The sequence below is a fragment of the Parasteatoda tepidariorum genome, chromosome 9 (genome assembly GCF_982258835.1).
Source record: "Parasteatoda tepidariorum strain Cologne lab strain chromosome 9, Ptep-v5.0, whole genome shotgun sequence".
NCBI classification, from domain to species: domain Eukaryota; kingdom Metazoa; phylum Arthropoda; class Arachnida; order Araneae; family Theridiidae; genus Parasteatoda; species Parasteatoda tepidariorum.
In genome coordinates, this window is record NC_141763.1 from 8,678,387 (window position 1) to 8,698,104 (window position 19,718).

The 19,718-nt window shown below is 28.8% G+C and overlaps 2 protein-coding genes across 5 annotated transcripts in view; one reads left to right on the forward strand and one right to left on the reverse strand.

Annotated features, from left to right (window-relative positions):
* Window positions 1-48: 48 nt before the first annotated feature.
* Taf12 (TATA-box binding protein associated factor 12) lies at window positions 49-14,235 on the forward strand. Of its 2 annotated transcripts, none has more exons than XM_016072005.4 (7): window positions 49-176; window positions 1,791-1,878; window positions 6,286-6,417; window positions 7,345-7,422; window positions 8,751-8,865; window positions 13,096-13,184; window positions 14,104-14,235. In XM_016072005.4, the coding sequence occupies exons 2-7, from the start codon at window positions 1,801-1,803 to the stop codon at window positions 14,137-14,139; spliced, it is 528 nt and encodes a 175-aa protein (XP_015927491.1). In that variant the 5' UTR covers window positions 49-176; window positions 1,791-1,800; the 3' UTR covers window positions 14,140-14,235. The 2 variants fall into 2 exon arrangements, with proteins under 2 accessions (XP_015927491.1, XP_042905571.1); XM_043049637.3 differs by having other exon boundaries at window positions 102-172.
* Window positions 14,236-14,547: 312 nt separating this feature from the next.
* LOC107454707 (dynein axonemal heavy chain 7) overlaps window positions 14,548-19,718 on the reverse strand; it is a 164,674-nt gene continuing 159,503 nt past the window's right edge. For 2 of the 3 annotated variants that reach the window (XR_015429023.1, XM_087150828.1), the window contains 2 exons: window positions 17,323-17,427; window positions 14,548-14,789 (listed from right to left, as the gene is read on the reverse strand). Coding sequence is in view for 1 of the 3 variants with exons in the window: in XM_087150828.1 (XP_087006954.1) it covers window positions 14,636-14,789; window positions 17,323-17,427 (259 nt within the window). In the remaining 2 variants the exon portion in view is untranslated. The remainder of the gene's footprint in view (window positions 14,790-17,322; window positions 17,428-19,718) is intronic. The other variant, XR_015429024.1, reaches the window with a different exon arrangement.

The following is a 19,718-nucleotide window of genomic DNA, read 5'->3' on the forward strand; positions in this document are numbered from 1 at the left end:
CTATTTGATTGGTTCATACGCTGGGACTTCTATCTCAAATATAAAAAAAAGATGTTGATTTTAATAGCATATTATGAGTGAGATGAAAGCGTAAATAGAGTGTTTCGACATTTGTTCTTGATCTGTCTCACACATCTTCATTTTTCGTCATTGTATGTTTGTTGATTGTTTAGTAAGTAAGTTAGCTATTATTTTATTTTTCTATATTAAAACAGTTTTAATTTGTATTCGATTAATTTTCATGAAATCATTTAATTAATAAATACAAAGTTATAGTTTCTAAAACAGCAGTTTAAGTTAGTGCAATTTGTATAAATAATTTTAAAGATCATTTTTGCTTCCGAATTTTAAACTAATTTTATACTTGTTAAAAAAAAATGGTTCTACCCCTTTAAACTTATAACACTTGGGATGATTTCCGACCTGCGTTTTATTTATTTTTTATGAAAATTTACAAATTTATTAAATTTGTCTCGCAATATCCATTTGGACGGAAATATCCTCCAACAAGTATATTTTAGATTTAGTTTATAGAATTAACAATTATTAAACATCAATTCGCTGGCACATAAGACTAGTCAATCTTGAGGTACCTTTTGATAGATGAAGGTTGGCATTGTCTTATATACTTGTGAATTGATGTTAAATAATTGTAGTGGTAGGTACGCCACACTATGGTACTCCATCATAGAATCGAATTAACATATCTTATGTGCGTAACTACGACTATACATTTCCCCACAGTAGTATTTTTTTTTTCTAGAAGAAAAAAATGGTTCTTTAGTAAATTGCAAGTGGTGGCTTATTAAAAAACATCTATATTCACCTTTTAAATTGAGATATTTAGTTGATATTGTTTTCAAGACATATATTGAAATTGTGGTAAACATTTTACTTTAAGAAATTAATAAATAAGTTTAATGTTGTACCTATCTTTTTTACGTTAAAAAGCTATTAATTATTTCTAAGACTTGTACATGGTGCATAGAAGTGCTTATTTTAGATTTTCGTTATTTAAAAGCCCTTAAAGGTGCTTTTTTTATTGGGTGTTTTTAAAAAGTGCTTTATTTTCCCTTTTCCCTTTCTTTCCCTTTTCGAAAATTAAATTTTTTTCTTTACCTTGTCGATTTATGCCACGTATTATGCAAAAGCATGCTTTTCACATTGTTCTATTTAACGTTTACACAATTCATTCAACCACAATCTATTTCGGTGAACCGTCGGTCCAGAGAGTATGAAAGCGCCAATCATTTTACATGTTTGATGAAATACTTGCGAGTCTTTATGTGCATATATACTGGGCTAGGTTCGGTGGGATTATTGCACTCTCATGTGCAACTCTGCTGCATTTTGCAAGATATTCTCAGTTTCAGGCTTCACTTTCCACCCACTGATATCGAACCGAAAAAATCTCTCGACCCAGAAGAATAATAGAATCCAGAAGAAGAGTTCTTTCTCAGAAACTAGTTATTTTATCATGATCATGTAAAATCTTTGAAAATTATTTTGCATTTTGTTAATGTCTATAGTGCTTAAAAAGTACTCTTTTTTTTTGAAAGATTTTGCTACGCATACTGTACAGGGAAAATGCAGGGAATTTTCTTTTCAGATTTAAGTGGCAATTCTGAAAATGCCTTAGAATTGCTGCTTAAAAACACTTGAACACCACAATTTGGAAAAATATTGAATTTGCTTGTTAACAAAAAGATGAATTGTTTTCTATATACTGTACCTTGTTAAATTCAATGTTTCTGTTTTAGAGTAATAAATGTAGACAAATTTATTTTTAGATTAAGCAGCATGTCTTGTGTCACTGTAAACTCTGCGCCTATTCCCTCTGTTGCAGCAAGTACTGTTTCGCAGAACATCATAACAGGGGTAAGCTTTTTTTTCCCCCAACATTTAATCGAAATGTTTATTTTGCAGGGCGCATAGCGTTTTTAAAAAGTGCTTAAAGGTGATTATTTTCATTTTTAAAAAGTGCTTAATTTCCCCTTTTCTAAAATAGGATTTTTTTTCTTCTTTACCATGTTGATTTTCGCCACGTATTATGCAAAAGCGTGGTTTTCACATTGTTCTATTCAACATTTTCACAATTCATTTCGGCGTACCATCGGTCCATAGCATATGAAAGCGCCAATCATTTTGCATGTTTGATGAAATACTTGCGAGTCCGTGTGTGCATCTACTGAGCTTTGTTCGGTGAGATTATTGCTCTCTCCTGTGCAACTCTGCTGCATTCTGCAAGATATTCTCAATTTCAGACTTCATTTTCCGCCCTCTGATATCGAACCAAAAAATCTTTAGATCATTTTATAATGGTTTATGTATAATCAAGAAAAAGAGTTCTTTGTCAGAAACTAGGGATGTAACGAATATTCGGCCCTTTTGCCGAATATTCGGCCGAATAATGAAGTACAGTAGAGCGCCGATTATCCGAACGTCCAATTATCCGAACTATGTCCGAATTCGTTTTTTTTTTCTTTCAAGTTTAGAATACTTTTTAACTTATCGACAATTTTTCTAAATTTAGAGGAATAAATAATATCCACTACATTTAATGATCATATTTAATTTACAACCTTTCTTAGCAGTTTTCCTACAGTAGCCATACATATATGTATTGTTATACAGTTAAACCTACGTACTCCTTTAGCCCTCTTCAACTGAAAATTATTTTCAAAGAATGCGAGCTTCATTTTGACAGTCTAGATTCTAGAATGTCAAAATGATGTTGATCCAGTTCAGTTGATTTATTTAAAAAGAATAAGGGCTGCTCAAAAAAGAGCATCTTCTTTTAAACAAATCTTAGCTGGATTTCTTTTGCAATGGAAAATAAACAAAAAAGGTTTAAATCAGTAATTGACAACAAAAAAATTTTAAAAAGGTGAAATATGATAAAAAAATTCAAAATGAAAAAATAAATAAATAAAATAAAAACGATTTAAAAATTGTAGAAAAAAACTTTTAAACGCGACAGAGTTATTTTGAATAGTACTTCCAGTTCTAAGCCTGGAAAAAGTGAGAAAAGGGAAGTTAGTGCATAAATAATAATCATTTAAACTAGATTTTAAACAACTTTCCAATTATCCGAACTTTTCATTATCCGAACCACGTTCGGTCCCGAGCAGTTCGGATAATCGGCGCTCTACTGTATATGCTATTATTAATTATTTAGATTTGTGAAAGCCTTATTGTTGGCATCAACATAGCTGCCAACTCTACTGGATTTTCCAGTAAACTACTGGATTAGGCTAGTTTCTCCTGGTCTACTGGTTTAATTAAAATTCTCCTGGTTTTTGTACATTTCAGAAAATTCCCTAAAATTGAGTAAATTTCCTAAAAAAAAATCCTTATTGAAATGGAATTTTTGTTCAGATTATAGCTCGCTTAAATATTTAAATAAATATTTAATATGCAAACTTCATTTATAAAGAGTAGTTCAAAGCTTTTTTTTTTCTTCAAGAATGTTCATTACATTTTATTACTCTCTTTTTAAATTAATTAAAAAAATCTCTTTTCTGTCCTTGATGAATTAAATGCCTATTAATATTCGAAATTATGAGTAAACATAGTACATAAGATTTCAAGTATGTTTAATGTGGAAACTGGAAAATATTGCAGTTTTACTTTTATGATGACTATAAAAGTCCCTAAAATTCGGTGTGTGTAAGAAATTTAAATTTAATACATTGCAACAATTATCCTGAAATTTATATTTCGTAAAATCTACTGGATTTTTTCCTATCCGTGTTGGCAGCTATGCATCAAGATATTTAAAATATTACAAAAAATGCATCAAGTTGTTAAATTTTTTTTAAAATATAGAAAGTTTAAAAAGCAAATTTGTTAATATTTAATTCATTTTTAATTTAAAATTTGAAAATTATTTAATTATGAAATTAAAATTTCAAATGTGAAACTTTTTAAAAAGTTCTTAATTTTCTGAGTTTTAATAATTTTTCTGACAAAAAAGAAAGTTAAGAATACATTTAACAGTAGTAAGTAATGAGTTCTTATCTTAAATAAAATAGCATATAAATTACAAGTATAACTATAACCAAAATATGCTATTATTAATTATTTAGATTTATAAAAGCCATATTGCCTTGTTATTGGCATCAAGATATTTAAATTATTGCAAAAAATAAATCAAGTTGTTAAAATTTTTTTAAAGATACAAATATTAAAAAATCAATTTTGCTAATATTTATTTCATTTTTAATTTAAAATTTTAAAATTACTTTAATTACAATCAAAAGAGAAATTTTTAAAAAGCAAATATTCGGTATTCGGCCTAAAATTTGGCCGAATATTCGGCTATTCGGCCCCATCACTATCAGGAACTAGTTATTTTATCATGATCATGTAAAGTCTTGAAAAATTATAATGCATTTTGTTAATGTATGTAGTGCTTAAAAAGTACTTTTTCTTCTTCTTTTTTTGAAAGATTTGGCTACGTCACTCTGTTTTTTCTATTGCATCTTTCTTTTTTAACAATAAAATAATATATTTTTAATAGAGATTTTATTTTTATTTTCATTAATTATTTCTTTTTCGCTTGTTATAATTTTTTTATATGTTTCATTATGTACTTAAAACTTAAGTAACTTTTAAGCAATTACTATGCAAAGTTATTTTGAAGGAAAATGTGGTTCATGAAAATTGTATTAAATATAGTCTATTTGTATCACATTTTCACAAACCAAATGTTACTATGAATGCTAAAGAAAAAGTGTTGTTCATGTTTTATTTTATTCCATATGATTGCTGCGTTTCCACTGAGCTACTAAGTATAGTTGCAGTGCACAGGAAATTGCCCTTGGAAAAATAATTACAGCAATAGTATCCAAAAAGTTTTGAATATAAAAAGGAGTTATTAGAGAAATGGTTTCATAGTGTCTTAAATATTCAATGAAACATATTTCTAATATTTAATCTTTAAATTCTGTGACAGAATTTTGTTTTGAACTTTCTGCTACTAACTTCTCTAGCACTAATATCTTTCTGCAAGCTACTATTAATAATAACAAATATACATGTTGGTAATTTAAAGGAGCAGAAACATTGTGCTTGCAAAGAAAACCCTATTTGGATAAAATAAAATAGTATATAATTTTTTTAAAATTAATATGTAATATTTTTTTATTCTAATATCATGGGCTATATTTTCTTTATTGGAAAATATATTATGTAAATGTATATTTTCTTCATAAAGTAAAATTCTTTCTGCAAGAACTCTGTAACGTACTGCGACAGTGCCGCCGTGATTCTGCCACAAAGCCCTAAAATACATTTTTATTACACAATATTTAATTATAAAAAAGCATTTACTAAAATAAAAAAATTCCATCAATAACATGTTAGTGACATTTGTATATTATGAAAAAAGTAAAATTAAAATATCAAACCGAAAAATTATGATTTTTGTTAATAAAATAAGTGTCAACATTAGACTTAGATAGATTTTAATAGTTCAAGTTGATGACAGTTAATCAAAAATTAAAGTAGATCAGGTTAACAGTGCTGAAGATTATATACATATGTTTTCAATGCTTAGAGATTTTAATCCAAAAAAATTTTTTTGATTGTTATTTGAAAATTTTTTACATTAAATTATTTTGTTAAAACATTACACCCCAACTGACCTATTTTATTTTAAAAGTAAATGTTTGAAGCAACCTAAAGGTACAGTGTAGCAATAAATTTTTATTAATATATTTATCATTCTGTGAAAACTGTGGTTACTACATTTTTATAATTAAAGTTTGAATTTAATATATTTAACACTCTGTTATAGCATGTTTATCAATATTTGCCAAACTACATATAGCTCAGTGCTTGCATGTAACCAATTTGAGAAGATTATCTCCTTCTTTTGAGTATATACTGGATCAAAAGTTTATTGGGATTTTGACAAATTGAAAACATATTTTGGTAATAATATTCAACAATTTGCAAAATTGCAAATAGTTCAATGCTTACATGTCACTAATTTAAGAGGAAAGTCTCTTTCTTCTGACAATGTATTTTGTTAAAAGTTTATTGAAGTTAACTGGTAAATTGAAGTTATATTTCATTATTGTTTGGTTTCTGGAGACTATTAAAAAACCTATTCTTATGTTAGTAAATTAAGTACCCATTGACACAGTTACCTATTTCCAACACCACCTATTATCATAATTAAGTAAGCGTCACTGTTGCCAATACCTTCAGAAACAGAATAGTACCCATATTTCTTTGTATATAAATTTTGTAAAAATGGTTCATAAATTATTTTTCCAGGCCAGTAGTCTAGCTACAGGGAACATAACTACACAAAGTACAGTAAGCACTCCCATTACCACTCAAAACTCAAATAGCACAGCTATAAATGTCAACATGTTGCCTCCTGATAGCTCTGCTCAAGTACATCAGGTATATATTATAGTACAACATAAACTGATTATTTTGTTTAAACTATATATGTAAGCAAAAAGGATAAAAAGAAAGAAGAAAATTAAGAACATTAATTAGTTTTATTTGCTGTTCATAAGCTGCAAGTATATAGAACTCATAAAATAAGTTGAAAACATGGAGAAATTGAAGAATAATAAAAAGAGAAGAAGAAAAAGAAAAAAAAAGAAAATGTATAATCTCTTCATCAACTCACGCAAAAAGGTATAATCTCTGATGAAGAGATTATATCTTGTAATTTTTTTGTTTTTCGGCTTTTTAATAATTTTTTTCCTTCTTTTTTTATTATTCTTCAGTGTAACTCAAATAACACAGCTATAAGTATCAACATGTAGCCCCCTGATAGCACTGCCCAAGTACATCCTATATTGTACTACAGCATTAAACTGATTACCTTGTTTAAACTGAATATATTACTTGCATAATGTGGAAAAATCAAACTTTTTTTAAAACTCAAACAAAGTTCTTAAAATCTGATACCGTCTAACCTCATCAATGGCACTTGTGTTCTTTTATCGAACACAATTAATGTTCAGTTTTATTAATATTCATAGTTTATTCTTTCAAGGTAGATAGTTCTTCTATATGTTCTTATATTTTCAACAACTCTTTAAGAATGATCGAAACAGAATTAATGTTTAGCTGAATAAATGAAGAAAAAAATTTAGTTATTACTTTTTTAACAGATCCAAGGGTATATAAAAAAAATGAAATTTGTTTATTTTAATAGCAAAAAAAAAAAAAAAAAAAAAAAAAAAATTTAAAAAGAGAGATAGATATGGGTCTTTTTACTGTGCTTACATTTTTTGTAGAAACTAATTTAAGATCTCTGTTTTAATCACCCCTTATTGTTTTATTTAATTTTTGTAATTAGATTTGTTTTTTTAGGTTCTCACTAAACAGCGCCTCCAAGATTTAGTAAGGGAAGTTGACCCTAATGTACAACCGGATGAGGACGTTGAAGAGGTAGATTATTTTATATTAATCGAAATTTGATGATTTATGCTTAGAATGGTGTTAACCCCTTAACGATTGGTTAATTTTCAAGAAAACGGTCATAAAAGTACCTATTTTGCCAAATACACTTATTTAATTAATGCTGACATCTAGTTTAAAATAAACTAACTATCTACAATTACCTTAAAAATATCCTGGTACTGCCATCTGGTGTGTAAAATGAGAGATAAAATTTTTTCCGGGCAAAAGAAATTTATTAGTTTTATTCTTATTGGCGTGTTACTTCTGAACACTCCGTCATTTTCACGGGAGCAAGAAGGAAAGGGTTAGGACTGAATTATTTATCCCTGGATCTCAAAACACCATGGGAGAAAAGAAGCGTCAAATACTCCATTCCTCAATTGAAAAAGCGCTAGGACCATTCAAACCCCATACTCGTTGCAATCTATGGGGAAAAAAGGAGCTCTTCTACAAATAGGTATCACCTGTTTGGTCAGTTAGTGTGATGTGGTTAGCGTAACCCGTCACTTACCAGGCCATATTAAAGCAAGCTTTTTTTATAAAATGAAATAACAAGGCTGTCCCTCTGTAAGATTTACAGGAAATCGAAATTCGAACTATTATTTTAAACGTTATTCTAATAGTCTTTAATTTTTTTAATTAAAATTTTTTTTTTCTCTGTGAAACTTTTTTTTGTATGACCCAGTCAAAAATTTTCTCATAGTGAAGATAACTTTGAGTTATCTTCACTTTGAGTTATCTTTGAGTTAACTTTGAGATAACTTATCTTAACTTATCTTGAGTTATCTTTGAGATAACTTTGAGTTATCTTTGAGTTATCTAATGTATGTTTTTATTAAATCCAAGTTGAAATTTAATGATGGACAATGATTTTTAAATTTGGATAAAATTTTAAGCCCAATCAATAACTAAGTTGTTTTTGAACATATGGGGAAAATATATATAAAAATTTACCAGTCATAAGTAATTTTTAGTTGTAGTGGCAATGTTTGAAAATATTTTCTTATTTTAACATATTTTTGTGTTGAAATTTTAATAATTTTCACAAATTATGTGTAATTTTTTACAAAATAGGTACTTCTTAAAAAAAACCTAGACAGACCCCTGTATTTATTTAAGTTAATAAAATAGATTTTTTTTCTGCATATTACTTAAAAGAGTTCATAGTTTTACTATAAAAATCAGTGGATAATGTGACAATTGAGTAACTTTTTGAGGAAAGGTTTTATACACCACAAAGTTTTATGCACCAAACTGTTAAATTTTATTTATACACTAATGAATAAAGATAAATTTTTCTTTTAAATTTTTGTTAGCTGCTTCTGCAAATAGCTGAAGGGTTTATTGATGATGTGGTCAGTACATCTTGTTTCTTAGCAAAACATCGAAAGTCTTCTGTTCTGGAGGTGAAAGATGTGCAGTTAAGCTTAGGTAATTTATTTTTAAGTTGAATTTTGTACATTGTCTCTTAACAATGGGCCCTGTGGCAGAATTTTTTCGGGCTTTCTGCGACATAGTACCTCTATAATACTAATATCTGTAACAGGGCGTGTAGTGTTTTTTAAAGGTGCTTATTTTCGATTTTTAAAAGCCCTTAAAGGTGCTTTTTTCATTGGGTGTTTTTAAAAAGTACTTAATTTTCCCTTTTTCGAAAATGAGATTTTTTTCTTTCCCGTATAAATTTGTGCCTGGAATTACACCAAAAGCGTGGTTTTCACGTTTTATTCTATGTTTTCATAATTCATCCAACTACAATATATTTCGACATACCATTGGTTCACCAATCTTTTTATGAAATACAATAGAGAACCATTTATCCGGTATCCAGAAAACCGGAAAAAATTTTGCTCGCTTTTGCCGCCATTTTAAACTAGAAAGATTATGAAAAGAAGCAAAAATTGGACTCAATCTCGAAGTTTAGTACAGGAAAATGTGAGGAAGGGGCCGCCATTTTAAACTAGAAAGATTATGAAAAGAAGCAAAAATTTGACTCAATCTCGAAGTTTAGTACAGGAAAATGTGAGGAAAGGGAGAATTTTCACCCCCGTTTACCCAGAGAAACGTCGTTTCTTTCATGACCTTGAAGATCTTCAGATAGAGAGGAGGCAGGGAAGGGATGAATGTTTTATTTTCCCCTTTAGGCCGTCAATCAAACTCAAAGGAGTGGCATGCTGATTTTGTTTTCTCTTTGATTTACGAGGGGGTGGGGAAAATGCATTGCACAGGCATATCAGTGAACAGAAGATGAAAGAGAAAAATATACTTATCTATTTGACATCGATTAATAAAAATAAAATATTTTTCTTTTGAATAAATTCTGATTCTTTGGAAGTGCAGTATCATTTGCAAGTTTTTCTTGATGTGGGATCACATCTGCTTTTGTTAAAAATCGTGTTTTTATAAAAAATAAAAGGAGAATTGTTTATTAGTTTAAACATACGATTATTTTATGAAGTAGATTGCAGTTTTGTTTTTCCGAATCCACTACATTTTGAATTTTTTTTTTTCCTTTTCACGATAAATTTCGTACTAAATAAATTAATTCTTTTTATTCTTAAATTTTATCATTAGTTTTTTTTTCTCCTTTTTTTAAAAATTTCGTTGATCTTATTGATCTCGCCTTGTTCCGAGATTTAATATTTATGTTAGTGCCTCTTTTAATTATCATTTCAGTTCGATAATTTTCGTTGTTTTTATTTAGATTAATAAGTTTTCCTTTTATTTTATCGTTTCCCCCTATGTATGATTAGGTATGAAATATATTGCGTTATTTAATCATTGGCTTTGTTAATATTACTTAATTTAGGAATTGTAATTATTTTTAAAAAATAAATATGAGAATTTTGTATTTTTTAAACTTGTTTTTCTTGTATGAACTTGCAATTTTTTTTTATTCTTCTAGATGTTATTTTTCTACCATTTTTTTTTTAAAAAATTAAGGAGTACTTTTCTTTTTTCTCTTACTATAAAATGTGTTACACTTTTTACCTTGTAATTTGGGTTAGATAAAACATCGATTAATGACACTTTTTGGTTGATCCAGAAAACCGGGAAATTCAGACATACGGGATAGCGATGGTCCCGAGCATCCCGGATAATTGGTTCTCTACTGTACTTGCAGGTTCGAATACTGATCTGAATTTGGTTGGAAGGATTTGTGCATGAGCAACTCTGCGCATTTTGCATCTTTTTAAATAATAGTTAAATTAATTATTTATAATTTTGAATAATTCCTTTTACACATAATTGTGTGAAGTAATTAATTTAAAAAATTGAATGATTCACTCCATATGGAATGTATTTAAAATTGTGCATAATTTCATTTTATGGTGACTAATATAATCACGACAAAGAATTCTTTGTCAGAAACTAGTTATTTTATCATGATTATTTTTATCAACTTAGAAAATTATTTTGCTTTTTGTTAATTCTTTGTAAGAAACTAATTATTTTATCATGATTATTTTTATCAACTTAGAAAATTATTTTGCTTTTTGTTTACAGAAAAGAAAAAAAATTATTAGTGTACATATCCTAATTATAATATTTTTTTAAAGTGCTTAAAAATATTTTTTAAGTACTTAAAAGGTACTTATTTTTTATTTAAAAAATTTGACAATGCATCCTGTGTAAGATATTTTTTAAATGACAAATATGCATGCTACTAATTTAAAGTAACAGAAGCATTAACTTTCAAAGAAAGAAAAAACTGTTTAGATCAAATAAAATAATTTTTTTAATTGAATATGTACAATTTTTTTTTATTCTAATATTATGGGCAATATTCTTGTATTTTGTAAATCATCATGACATCAAAAATTTTTTTTTAAAAAATCGCGAAATCTATAGCAGTAACTATCAAAAAAAAGATTGAAAGCGAAATCACATGAATCGGATTCTTCAAAATGGGGTAACTAAATGCGTGTTTTTATTTCAAGATTCAGTTGTAATCAATAATATTGTATTAAAAGCAAAGAATAGAGAGGATATAAAAGTATCGGATTTTAAAAGCTCTGAGGAAATCAATAGTAATAACTACATAAAAAATATAGAACAAAAATTTCTACAAAAAGAAAAGCAAATTTTTTTTTTACTTTCCAAAGGAAAAATCTTGCTGCAAAAACTCGGTAACGTTCTGCAACAATGTCACCACAATTCTGCCACGTGGACAATGGGATGCACAGATTAAAAATGTACATTATTTGATTTTCATATACACTACAACCTCATATTAAGTACATTATATACAGTTTCCTCGTGTATTACAGTAGTTTTGGCGTAATGCTTGTTCTAGAATCCTTGTTCATATAGAGGGTTGCCACTCCACAGGGAGATCAAAAAAACCTGGAAAATACAGGAAATTTAAAAATCACCTAAAATAACAGGAAAAAAGCAGGGAATTTTGATTATTTTTTTCTTTACAAACTGGGAAAATACAGAGCAACAGGAAACAAATATGAAAATACAAAACAAAATTCCCTGCATTTTTCCTGTTATTTTAGCTGACTTTTAAATTCCCTTTATTTCCAGGTTTTCTCTGATCTCCCTGTAGAGTAGCAACTCTGTATTCGAACAAGGATTCTTGAACAAGTTTTTTTCTTCTTATTTTCGTCATTTAAAAATTATGACCACTCAAAGCGTAATCTATGGGATATTTAAATATGTTCAGCTGTTACTTTTTTTTCCAGCAATTAAAACGAATAAACATAGTTAGCCCTATATAGCTGACACAAAAGCACAGTAATTGTTGTGTTTCCTCTCAATATATTGTGTATAATCAGGGGTCGGTCCAGGCCAAATTTACTACCATTTAGCGGTATCTTCTCAAATTCATTACTTTAGGAAAAACGATAGTTTCACATAAATACTTTTTCTTAAAATTTTATTTTTGTATCCCATAAAAAACAATAAATCCATATTTTTGTGTTGATTTTTTAATATAATTTTTAATTTTCACAAGTTATGTCAAAATTTTCACAAAATAGGTACCTCTCAAAAAAACCTAGACTGACCCCTGATGACATATAGAGGGATAACACAAGGAATTTTTTTTCCAGATTTGAGTGGCAAACCTAAAATTCTAGAGCTTATTCTAGAAGCTCTCTTTCACTGTATGTAGATAGCATAGGACACAATAACGTTGTTTGATAAGTAATGGAATGCACAATTGCATTTCTCATGTTTAATATAAATAATTTATTTATTCACTTAAACATCTAGTAGTTTTTTATAACTCTAAAACAGAATAAGTAAATTCTACAAACTTAATTGTACCCTGTTGCTGTCATTAAAAGTAGTATTGCTAATTTAGCAATATAAATGACATTGATAATAAAATTTATTAATAATTATGGTTATTAATGACTTAGTTGTTAATATTATTTTTAATATTTATTAATGCAGGAAGACTTACTCTAAGACTATAAAGTATAAAAGAATAATATAAACTCAATTAACTTTGAAAAAATTAAACCCAGTGGATTTTTTTTCTAAAAAAAACCCCACGTTTCTTACAATTCTGATCCAAACGGATATGGATAATTGGTGCTCTGTTGTAGTAGTAGTTTCCACACAATAAAAAGATAGAAGAATTGTTTCTGGCTGTTGCTGTGAGTGCTTATTATATGAATTATAATGAATTTTAAACTATTTTAATTTTAGAGAAAAATTGGAATATGTGCATTCCGGGATTTGGCTCGGAAGAGTTGAGACCCTACAAGAAGTCTTTTAGCACTGAAGCTCACAAACAGGTAATAATTTATTTAAATAGTGATTATTTTAAAAATAAAATAACTTTTGTCTTGGAGGATGTATTGCAAATGATTTGAAAGAGTCATGGAGGCTTAGGGGAGAGAGTGCTCGCCTCCCAATGAGGTGAACCGGGCTTCGAATCCCAACGGTGGCTGATCGATACAAATTCTGCACCCGGCTTGCACCGACCACAGTGCTGAGGTAAAATATCCTCAGTGGTAGATGGATCATGGGTTTGTGTCTCCTAGTCATCATGCTAACTGTGAGAAGTTTTTGTGGTTTTCCTCTCAATGCAAATGCAGGTTAGTTCCATCAAAACGTCCTCCACCAACGCAAATTTCTCCCAATACTTGATACAGGAGTTACTTTGTCTTCTGGATTCAGTTCCAAATTAGAACATTGGTAGTCCTAAACCCTAATTGGGTCATATGTTCAGCGACGGCAAAATATTCTAATCGTTAAAATTATTTGTGGGTTTTTTCCTCAGAGTTTTTTTTTTGATTAAATTAACAATTATCCAGAAAAGGACTTAAAAATTGTTATTAGCATGTTATATATTTTTTATTAGTTCTATGGTTTTCCACTCTCTTGCTACAATGACTGTACAGTTTCAACTGAAGAACTTAAATGCAAAAAATTTAAATGTAAGAGTAATTAAAGTGTTTTTTTAAACTAAAATGTAGAGAATTATTAATATTTCATCACAAGATTCAGATTGCACAAAAATAAAACTAATTCCAATTTTTTATGAAATCAAAGCAATGGAATATGCATTAACTAAAACTTATATAAGTTAAAATAATGTCTAGATTTTGGTGTAATAATTTTTAAATAATCTACTTATTTGGTATTTTTTATTCAACTGAAAATATATTTTTCTCAAAAATCTTTTACAAATGCCATTGCAATTTTTTTCAGAGAATGGCCTTGATACGAAAAACCCTGAAGAAATAGAAGATTTTTGGATCTTTGTATACAAGATTCTATGTATTATTTATTTGTATAAAAATAAAATGTTTATTTAAAAAAATAAAATTCTCTACAAAATAATTTACTTTTGCCAAAATGTTTTTCTTTTGATTATTCATATATTTCCTTTGCAGTGAAGTTTTTTTGTGAACTGGTTAGAATGACTTCACATTTAACCACTTAGTCATACATATTTGCTACTATTAAAAATTTCTTTCAGTAAGGTATTAGTACTAGAGAGGATTACCGCAGGAAGCTCGAATAAGTTCTGCCATAGGGGTACCTTGAGGATATTGTGACAAAGTTTTGCACTAGAACCAGACAATAAAATACTTTTGATAATAGGAAAATTTACTATAATTTAGTAGAAAATCAATACTCAATGCAAATAAGTCTTATTATATACTCACATCACATTTATTTTCTTTTACATGAATAAATACTAATTTACACACGGATGGTTTAAAAAAAAGGAGGGGTTTCAGTTGTCCAGTTGGCAGAGTAGTGCAGTTCCTCTTTTTATCCAATGTTCTGGTGGTTTGTCTGTAGGGAGGAGAAAATGTAGAACATAATTTGTAGAGTGACCTGTAGTTGACAAAGTGCCCCTTCTTTCACTTGTCTTATATAGTGGAGACCTTAAAAAACAACACATTTATAGAAATTGAATTACATGATAAAAAATTTCAAAGTATCTGAGAAACAGCTTTTAAATAGATATTAACAATTTCAGAAGCCATCCAAATTATTTTTAAAAATTATATAAAATACCAGAATTGTAATAACAAAGGTTTTTACCTATTCAGAGACAATTGTGCTCCGGAAAAAATCCGGATTTTTCGCAAACCGTGTTCTGGAAATCAAAGGTCCAGAAATTTCAAGAAATCATCATCCCATTTATGTATAAAAATTCTTGTATATTTTATTAAAAATATTAGAACTAGAATTTATACTTGACATTTTCATTCGTTAATATTTTTTCTGGTAAAATAATAAAAGTGATTAGAGATAAAAGTAAACATATAAAGAATTATTCATTTAAATTATGCTGCATATAATTTATTTAGAATTTCATGTTTTGAGAATATCAATGATTTAAATTTATAAAGATATTAATTTTTTGAAATGCGTCATTAATGATTTTACTCAAGAAATTTTCAGGATTTTTGAGTTGGACTCACAATTACCCCTACCTATTAAATGGCATGGTTTTTAATCAAACAATATCTTGAAAACTGATGATCTACCTCCTCGTGGTGCACTCCGGTAACATCCTAGACAGCTGAAAGATCTTTTCGGCATGCTAGACTCGCGGTAGGCCGTGACTGCCTGACGAACCAACTTCACCAAATTGCCATTTTAGCGGGTTCTAATTGCCCACTTTGTGGTAGAAACGAAATCATGGACAGGAACCATACACGGCTTCAAGTGGGGGCTCCGAGGTCATGTGATACTGGAGCTCTCAACATCTGCCGATGGGACATTGACTTTTTTCTCTTATGTTCTTTTTTATTCCTGTTTTTTGTTAACCTTATACAGGGTGCGTATCCAAATCTTTCAACAACAAAAAAAAGCACCTTTTAAGTACTTTTTAAGCACTATATACATTAACAAAATGCAAAATAATTTTCGAAGACTTCACACGATCATAATAAAATAACAGGTTTCTGACAAAGAACTCTTTTCTTGATTAATAAGGCAATAATCTCACTAAACCCAGCTCAGTAGACGCACATATAGACTCGCAAGTATTTCATCAAACATGTAAAATGATTGTCGCTTTCATATGCTATGGACCGACGGTACGCCGAAATGAATTGTTAAAACGTTGAATAGAACAATGTGAAAAGCACGCTTTTGCATAATACGTGGCGAAAATCGAAGGATTTTTACGGAAAAAAAATCTCATTTTCAAAAAGAAAAAAGCCCCTTTAAAAGCTTTTTTAAATAACGAAAATCGAAAATAAGCACTTTTTAAAAAGGCTACGCATCATGTTATAAGAGTTTGCCATTGGAAATAATAAAAAAAATCGTTACACTATAGAGGTGCAGCCACTGACCAAAATTTCTATAGCTCTACTAAACTAAAATTCTGATTAAATTTTTTTTTGCTTAACAAAGGGTTAAACTAATATTCTGAATTTCAACAATCACCAAAAAATAAAAATTACGACAGTTAAATCATATTTTTTAATTCTATTATTAATTTTACATTGGCTTCAAAAATTTGTCACGTGATATCAACAGAATACAAAAACTTAATAAAAAATGTGCCAAGATACATTTTTTTCTTAACACAATGAGACAACTAACTTCTCTTTGGAGTGACGGCATAGGCAAAAATGTTTTATAGTTTGTCTAAAGTAAGAACTCCCCTAACCATTCATCTAGACCTGTGGAGGTGACTATGGTAACGAGGTGCAACTATTTCAAGTCTGGGTGTGGGGTCACTGTTTAGAACAGGTTTTGGCTCGGTTCAGCGAGAGAAAGGGAACCTTTTTCTTCGGTCTATTGTGTTAGACCTAAAGATAAGAGAAGCTACCCTCCCTGAAATGTGCTATTCTTGTTTCCATAGCAGCAGATGGCCTCAGACTTCGTGGCTGGGGGAGTTCTTACTGTAGACAAACTATAGCATGAATTTTTGAATATAGTCTTGTTTAATGTAAAATTGTTCGCATTTCATAACTCTAATTTGTTTAAGACTGTATAAATTTGAAACAAAAGTAAATGAAAGTGCTGATGTTTCCTGCGTAGTTAGTTCTTATTCTTGTTTTTAATTTTGAAACTGCCTGATTATTTCTATGTACTTTATTTTATACATGAAAATATAATTTTTCCGAAGATAGAACGTTTGAATCAACGTTCATATCATGGACATAGAATGAACAATTATACAGTTTGCTTTCATCTTCGTTTAAAAATTTATTAATTTTGTAATACCAACACTTTTAACGCATTGTTTAAATGTAAATTAGTTTGGAAATTAGAAAAAACGTTATTAGTTACGTAGCCATTTTTACAATAACAAGGTTTGTAAATACGCGATTTCACTTTATTTGAATTTGAAAATATATGGGCATTCTATTCTAATTTATATTTTGTAAACAACAAAAATCTTGGAATTTAGGCATGTGTGATTATGTGTGCATTTTTTACAAAAAAAGTTCTCACTTGTAGCGTTGCCCTTCCACTATGTTTGCTTTCATGTCTGGTAGAAGCCAAATAATAGGCATAGAATATGAGAGAACTTTAGGATCTTGTTCAGCTAATAGATTTCTGTAGGAAAAGTAAACAGTGTTTAAACTGTTATTGATTACTTGGAAAATAATTATCTAAAGTATTCATTCAGAAGATAAAATTAACTTGTGATAAAATATTTAAAAAAATGGACATGTTAACACAGAAAAAAAAAGTTTAAAATATATCAACTATTTTTGATAGGCTTTGCAATTATAATCAGTGTTATATATTGAATATCTATTAATTCAATTCCTACTATTAGTTCACTATATCTTGTTCAAATTTTCAATTGTTAATAAAATACTTTTAATTCTTCCACTCAAGTTAAAATCTATTTTTTGAACTCGTAGTGGATGACACTTGATGTTAATACAGTGTTTTCAAATATCAATTCATTAATTAAATTTAATTAATTCAAATTTCATATGGGAGAAAAATTTTTAAAATTATTTAATAAAAAGTAACTAAAATAAAAGTTTTCGTTATTGACCCAAGCAGAAAGAACACTTACAAAAGTTTGTATGCCTAACTAATTTACATACACAAATTTTATACACCTTTTTTTTATTTGTATATCACCGATTGTACAAACAGCACTTAAAGAATCAGCCATGAGGGCAGGGTCAACTGACATGATGTAGCTACCTGGGTTTTGATTTTTGGGGCGAGGCTTGAAACTTACCCAGTTTCAGATAAGTGGGTGATAGCTTCTCTTCTATATAATATCGGTTCCATGTATATAGAAAGCTGACCACTAACAGAGTGGCCACATCTGGGAAAATTTAAAAAGTGGTAGAAAAATATTAGAGAAACAAATAGATTTTACTTATTCCTATTTAATTCTATCTATATTTGTAAATTAAAGGAAAAATATTTCGATGATACAACTGACCTAAAAGTAAAGAGAAAATTAAAATTATCAAAATTTTCAACAGCCTTAAGAAATATTCGTTACCACTATATTTTTTTTGGGTTGTAGCAACACACATCATGTCATTGGTTGTGAAGTTGTCAGAATGTTAAGCTCTTTGTACATTTAGGGGTTAAAAATTTAACAAAAAACATTCAAAACTATGACTAATCATTATTAAGGTTACTTAGAGCAAAGGCTGGATCAATTACGTAGGTACTTTATTTATGTCGCACTACAGCTGCACAATGGGTTATTGGCAACAGTCTTAGAAACATCCCAGAGGATGATCTGAAGAAATGCTATCGCAATTTTGATTCTCTGCATAGGGAATGGCTCCCCTGCTTTGGTAGCCCGACAACCTAGGCATGAAGTCGAGCACTTTACGCACCATTGGTCCCTACGCAGGATGATCAAAGTGGTCACCCACCCGCTTACTGACCGCAGCCATGTTCTACTGGGATTGTCTGATGTCCAGACGTGCCAACCTAGCAAAATTAACATTCAGGAGTTTCCCTAACAAGAATTCAGGAGATTTCAGGAGGGGTAAAAAAAGGTGCATGGTATGCAACATTTAGCACTTCTAAGGAATTTTAAGTAAAAATTTATTAAATATAAGAATGCAAGAAATTTTACACACTAATAGAGCAATAATTGTTTAAAAATATTAAATGGAAATAAAATAATTTTTCACAGATTTAGCAACACAAAACTATATTAGGTAGATACTCTTTAAATAAATACCATTTCCTTAATAAAACATTATTCAAAAACCCTTGACACTGTAATAAAAATGCACAAAAACTTCTAAAAAATAAACAAATTGAATAACTATTTTATTTTAAAAAACCAATTCAATACTAATGTATAAAAATACTAATGTCTGTACAATAAAGAACCAATTATCCGGGATGCTCGGGACCATCGCTATCCCGGATGTCTTAATTTCCCGGTTTCCTGGATCGACAAAAAAGTGTCGTTAATCGATGTTTTATCAAACCCAAATTACAAGGAAAAAATTTAAACACATTTTAAAGTAAGAGAAAAAAGAAAAGCACTCCTAAATCTAAAAAGGAAAAAAATTGTAGTAAAATAAAATTTAAAAGAATAAAAAAATTTGCAAGTTTAGACAAGAAAAACAAGTTTAAAAAATAATTACGATTTCTAAATCAACTAATAAACAAAATCAATGATTAAATAACGCAATATATTTCATGGGGGGGCGAAAATAAAAGGAAAACCTATTAATCTAAATAAAAACACTTGAAAATTATCGAACCGAAACGATAGTTAAAAAACGGCACTAGCATAAATATTAAAACCTAGAACAAGGCAAGATCAACGGACTTTAAAAAAAAAAAACTAATGAAAAAATTTGGTAATACAAATAATTTTATTGAGTGCAAAATTTATCATG